Source organism: Cebus imitator, unplaced genomic scaffold (genome assembly GCF_001604975.1).
Source record: "Cebus imitator isolate Cc_AM_T3 unplaced genomic scaffold, Cebus_imitator-1.0 Scaffold129, whole genome shotgun sequence".
Classification (NCBI taxonomy): Eukaryota; Metazoa; Chordata; class Mammalia; order Primates; family Cebidae; genus Cebus; species Cebus imitator.
The window spans coordinates 2,078,292-2,084,813 of NW_016107444.1; the positions used below are offsets into that span (position 1 = coordinate 2,078,292).

At 40.4% G+C, this 6,522-nt stretch overlaps 1 protein-coding gene across 5 annotated transcripts in view; it reads left to right on the plus strand.

Moving 5' to 3' along the window:
* The window catches only part of MAST2 (microtubule associated serine/threonine kinase 2), a 250,465-nt gene that overhangs the window by 33,468 nt on the left and 210,475 nt on the right, over window positions 1-6,522 (plus strand). For all 5 annotated transcript variants that reach the window (XM_017540865.2, XM_037742875.1, XM_017540867.1 and 2 more), the window contains exon 2: window positions 4,284-4,431. In XM_017540865.2, the coding sequence (XP_017396354.1) occupies window positions 4,284-4,431 (148 nt within the window). The remainder of the gene's footprint in view (window positions 1-4,283; window positions 4,432-6,522) is intronic.

The window sequence follows — 6,522 nt, forward strand, 5'->3', positions numbered from 1 at the left end:
TTTGAGATGAAGCCTTACTCTCTTGCCCAGGCTGGAGTGCAGTGGTGCGATCTTGGCTCACTGCAACCTCTGCCTCCCAGGCTCAAACCATTCTCGTGCTTCAGCCTCCCGAGTAGCTGGTATTGCAGGTGTGTGCCACCACATCTGGCAATTTTTTTTTTGGTTGTATTTTTAGTGGAGATGGAGTTTCACCATGTTGGCCAGGCTGGTCTTGAACTCCTGATCTTAGGTGGTCCGCTGGCCTTGGCCTCTCAAAGTGCTGGGATTACAGGCATGAGCCAGTGCACCTGGCTGTTATCACTTTCAAATAATTTGTGACACAGTTCTCAACATTTATAAACATATCTGTGTTGGTGGCATCATATGGAAAGCTGTTGAACTAGCTTGATGGTTCTCAAACTTTAGCATGTTTCAGAATTCCCTAGAAGGCTTGTTAAAACATTGATTGTTAGTCCCCACCCTTGGAATTTCTGATTTAGTAAATTGGAGGTGAGGCTTTAGAATTTGCATTTCTAATAAATTCACAGCTGCTGCTGGTCTGGAGATCACACTTTGAGAATCACTGCCTAAAGCAGTTTCTCAGAACCTACTTTTCTTTTTGTTATTTTCCTTCAGTACCCTGTGAAGTAAGGAGTTTTACTTTCTTATAATGTAGGAGATATCCCTTGTGTAGTTGAAGAGAGCTATTCATGTCTCCTTCAGTTTTTTTTTTTTTTTTTTTGAGGCTAAATACAATTCCTCTAATAGTTGTTAGAAAGTGACTGTAATTTGTAGTTATGCTAATATTTACTATGGCTATAGCAGTGTTTTGTTTGTAAACTTGTGTGTCCTTCTGTATTCCATGACTGTTAAGCGTAACACCCAAACCAGAAACCTGGAAGTCATCCTAGATTCCTTCCTGTGTTCAACTCTGTATTTTGCTTAAGAATTATTTGATTGCAGAAATGGTAGAGACCAGTTTGATCTAATTTAAGTAGAAAGGAAGAGCTTATTATAAGGGTACAGTGATATTCCATTGAAACCAAAAACCTGGAGTTTGGCTGGACCTCATAAGGGAGTAGAAATGGGAACTAGAAAACTGCAAGAAGTAAGTTAGTGTGGAAGTTGCTAAGAAAGTTCTACTTCTCATGCCTCTTTACTTTCTCTGTAGGACTATATGTGATGCTGTCTTATTTGTGTCATTCTCCCATCCTTATCCTTTAATGATTTCCTGAGTAAATTCAGTAATGCTCTGCTGTTTTAAAAGTCCAGTCTAGGCCAGGCATGTGGCTGACACCTATAATCCCAGCACTTTGTGGGGCTGAGGAGGGCGGATCACTTGAGGCCGGGAGTTTGAGGCCAACCTGGCCAACATGGTGAAAACCCATCACTACTAAAAATACAAAAAATTAGCTGGGCATGGTGGCGCACACCTGTAATCCCAGCTACTTGGGAGGCTGAGGTACTAGAATCACTTGAACGTAGGAGGCAGAGGTTGCAGTAAGCTGAAATCACTCCACTGCACTCCAGCCTGGGTGACACAGTAAGACCCTGTTTCATAACAGACAAACAAACAAGGTCTAGTCTAGTTGAGCAAAAGAAGCAAGACATAGAAGAGCAGGATAGTCCACACTGACTGATTTAATTCATCCATGTAAAGTTTTTTGTGCTTTATATGATTATGCTGTTAGAGGTCTGGATAGTGATTACCCTTGGGGGATCGAGGGTAGTGACAGAAACAGTGCAAGGAAGCTGTCTGGGGTACTGTATATTTTCCTTCCTTCCTTCCTTCCTTCCTTCCTTCCTTCCTTCCTTCCTTCCTTCCCTCCCTCCCTCCCTCCCTCCCTCCTTCCTTCCTTCCTTCCTTCCTTCCTTCCTTCCTTCCTTCCTTCCTTCCTTCCCTCCCTCCCTCCCTCCCTCCCTCCCTCCTTCCTTCCTTCCTTCCTTCCTTCCCTCCCTCCCTCCCTCCCTCCCTCCCTCCTTCCTTCCTTCCTTCCTTTCTCTCTTCTCTTCTCTTTCTTTTCTTTTCTGACAGAGTCTCACTCTGTCGCCTGGGCTGGAGTGCAGTGGTGTGATCTCGGCTCACTGCAACCTCTGCCTCCTGGGTTCAAGCAATTCTTCTGTCTCAGCCTCCCGAGTAGCTGGGACTACAGGTGTGCGCCACCATGCCCAGGTAATTTTTGGCTTTTTAGTAGAGACGGGGTTTCACCTTGTTGTCCAGGATGGTCTCGATCTCTTGACCTTGTGATCTGCCCTCCTCGGCTTCCCAAAGTGCTAGGATTACAGGTGTGAGCCACCGCTCCCGGCTGGGGTACTATGTATTTTCAGTGTTTTAATCTTGATGCTGCTTAGTGGGTATGTTCAATTTGTGAAAATTCATTGAGTCTGTGCTTAGGTATGTGTACTTTTCTAAAATGAGTAATATACTTCAGTAAAAGTTAAAAATCCTAGCTTAAACATTTACATTTCATATTTAATTTATATTTCCTTTCCTTTCACAGGTTTCGGCAGAAAAGAGACTTGGGATAAGCAGGGGTGTGATCCTCTCCTTCTTTTCTCCTCTCCTGTTTTCTAGTTTCTTTCTTTGATGTCTTGTGGCAGGGAATAGGGAGATTGAAAAGTATATGTGTTTCTCTTAATCAGTACTGATCTAATTATTTTTTCATTGTTCTTTCTCTGGCTAAGACTGATTATTCATACATACAGTGTAGCAGGCATCCAATTGCTGGTTCTCTCATGCAGCTGGTTGTAAGTTTTTTTTTGGGGATGGGGTATTTCCGTCTCTACATTGCCTTCATAGAGGATATCCACTTTAACTTGATGTCTTCCAGGTTCTCTTGATGCCTTCTTAGTTCTCTCCACCTAGAGCTTCTTGCTGTGCTTGTCACATTTGTGAGTGGCCAGCTCTCTTTAATTGGTTGCCAGCATTAGTCCAAACTCTGCTTCCTTCCCTGGTTTCTCCTTGATTCATAGGTACTGTTTCATCCTTGACATGCCAGATAGTGCAAATATAGGCTGTTCCCTTGCTACCTTCTATTTTGCATTAAGTTCTATTTCCTGTTTCTCCTGTCTCACTGTTCACTCCTGCTACAGTTAGGTGCCTGGACACATCAAATGTTTGATGATTCAGTGCCCCACTGTCCTCCTTTATTCTTTTATTCATTTACCACCATGTTTTGAAATTGTCTTTTTCTTCTTTTCAGGTGTTTTTCTTCACCAACTTCACTCTTCTTTCTATGTTTGGGTATTTGTAAATCATGTTTTGGGTAGTCACAACCAACCAATATTAGTAATTTCCCATTTTTTTTTTGAACTCACTAATCACAGTATATAACTGTAGAGAATTTGTTTTTTTCTTTCTTTTTTTAATCTTAGAGAACTGGATATTTCCTCCTTTTTTTCTCCTTGTGGCTTTTAGTATTGCCATAGTGCCTGTTACTTGAATCTTGTTTTTCAAAAGGCAGGTGACATGGGGTCAGTTATTTTCTTATGCTTCTTGTCTCCGTACTGTCTAGATCAGTTTGAAGTGTTACTTATCTGTATTTTTTATAGCTTCTTTCATTGACATATAATAGATATACCTCATTGCCCTTGTTTTTTTTTCCAAAAGTTTCTTATTTATTATAATACTCCTGATTAGGTGGGTGTTGGCTTAAAGATGTCTACATGTTGATGATATTGTTGGACACTGCTTACTGAATGAGGAGAAAGAGGCATTGGAGTAGAATGGAATGGACTAGACTAAAAGGAAAAGGGAAGGTTCTGTCAGTGTTTCATATTGCCTGTATTTTTTCATAGCACTTCATACTTTTTCTTTGAAAACCTGTATTTAGCTCATCTTATAGGCAAATAAAGAAAGCTCTAAGATCAATTTTATCATTAATTGAATGTTAGAAGTATTTCTAGTTTTATATGACAGGTAAAGTCTACCATTCAATGATTTTCTTAAAAACTAAAATATGCTTTTCTTTATTGGATATAGGAAAGGTATGAATAAAAGGAGAAATGTAAATAAACTTAACTAAGAAGTGTACTCATTATGAATAATATATCCTCTCAAAGTGTCTGTCATCCTGTGACCCTTCTCACCTATTTTTCCTTTGGCATTTTATAATCAATATCCTGTGCCCTTTATAGCATACCCAGCTTTTACTAAAAAGTTTCTGTCTTTAGCTATTGAGGGGGAAGTATATAATATGTTGGCATTTTTAAACTGTAATGAGTGTTATAGAGATGTTTAATATAAAGTTCTTATACTTCAGAAGAGATATTAAAGACTTATGTCTTACTTTTTCTCTTTGAAGGATGTGGTAACTGGACTTAGTCCCCTGCTCTTCAGGAAACTCAGTAATCCTGACATATTTTCATCCACTGGAAAAGTTAAACTTCAACGACAACTGAGTCAGGATGATTGTAAGTTATGGAGAGGAAGCCTGGCCAGCTCTCTGTCGGGTAAATATCTGATTTCTTTTTTTTTTTTTTTAAGAAATGTGGGACTGTATGGTCAATATTTAAGGGTGTATTAATTGACTTGGCATCTTGACAGTTTCTTTTCTGGTAGTAGTCTTGTGTAGAACACTTATGGTAAGGCTGTCTTTCTCTCCTTACTTCTTCCTCATGGAATCTCTGATTGCTAACCTGCAGGACCTGATAGATACTTCTTGGTTGATCACCACTACTGGTTGGTTACTCTCTCTCATTCTGATTTTTACTCTCTGCCCACTTCTGTAGACTTTACATTCTTTGCTTCTGTAGATTTTCTTTTTTTCTTCATTCTCAAAACCTAAAAACTCACAGTGGCCTCTCTACCTCCTTCAAAGAAAAGATACTTAAAAAATTAATTTAAGGGGAATAAATTATACAAAGAAGGCACAGTATAAAAGGAAGCAATTGCATTGTGGTATAATTCTGGTCAGTTAATAGAGTTTTAAAAAAAGAAAACCCATTTGATCTCAGCTAAAAATATGAGATTAGTAGAGAAGAAAATGTAATCTCACTATACTCTTCTACCCACAAATAAACAATTTTCAGTTTTATTTTTCTTCCTGTTCCTTTCAGGACTATTCCATTGGCTTTATTTTCTTACTCTTATGTTGAAATTTTTATTTTTGCTGGTCATATATTTAGCCACATAGAGCCATTTCTTGTTTGGTTTTTGATAGCATTCTGTTCTTCTTTTAAAGGGATGTGATTGTCTTTTTTTTTTTTTCCCAGAGACAGAGTCTCACTTTGTTGCCCAGGCTGCAGTTTAGTGGTGTGATCTTGGCTCACTGCAACCTCTCCCTGCTTCAGCCTCCCAAGTAGCTGGGATCACAGGCAAGCGCCACCATGCCTGGCTAATTTTTGTATTTTTAGTAGAGACAGGGTTTCACTATGTTGGCCAGGCTGGTCTTGAACTACTGACCTCAATTGATCTGCCCACCTTGGCCTCCCAATGTGTTGAGATTATAGACGCGACCCACCATGCCTGGCTGGGATATGATTATCTTCTGATTGTCGTGAGTAAATTAGATTTTTGATTTTAAAATGTGGCTGGGTGTAGTGGCTCACGCCTGTAATTCCAACACTTTGGGAGACCAAGGCAGGCAGATCACCTGAGGTCTGGAGTTCAAGACATGACAAAAGCCTATCTCTACTAAAAATACAAAGATTAGCCGGGTATGGTGATGCATACCTGCGATTTCCGCTACTCAGGAGGCTGATGCACAAGAATTGCTTGAACCTGGGAGGCGGAGGCTGAGTGAGCATCATTATACTCCAGACTTGGCGACAGAGCGAAACTCTGTCTCCAAAACAAAACAAAACAAAACAAAAGGAAAAAGTTTCCTTACCTGGATCAACTCTTTCTTTTGAGCACCTAACAACCAGAATATTCAGTGTTTTGTTTTGAAATGCTAAATTCCTTTTATCCTTTGAAGTAATTGCATGGATACTGTGTACGTTGTTGAAAGGTGGTTGTGTTTGTTCTTTCTGTGGAACTTTCCAGTTATCTGATTTTAGCCCATATTTTATGCCTTTTGGGGTGTTACACATTTCTGATTGCTCAGCCTAAGATTTTGCAGGGTAGACTGGTACCCCACTTTTTTTTGAGACAGGGCCTCTTCTGTCGCCCAGGCTGGAGTGCAGTGGTGCGATCTCGGCTCAGTGAAACTTCCACCTTCTGGGCTCAAGTAATCCTCCTCCCATCTCAGCCTCCCAAGTAGGTGGGACTACAGGTGTCCACCACCATGCCCAGCTAATTTTGTATCTTTAGTAGAGAGAGGGTTTTGCCATGTTGCCTAGGCTGGTCTTGAACTCCTGAGCTCAAGCAGACCTGCCTCAGCCTCCCAAAGTACTGGGATTATAGGTCTGAGCACCAGGCCAGGCCAGATACTCCACTTAATTGCAGTCTGCTTCATGCTTACTATACCTTATGCCTTTCTTTGCCCAGTTCCATTGGTTATGATCTACCTATCTGCTTTAGATTTACCCCTAGTTTTTTCAGCTTCTCATTGTCAGTGTCTGTTCATTTCTGTCATTCTGACCTTTGTTTGCTTACTTTTT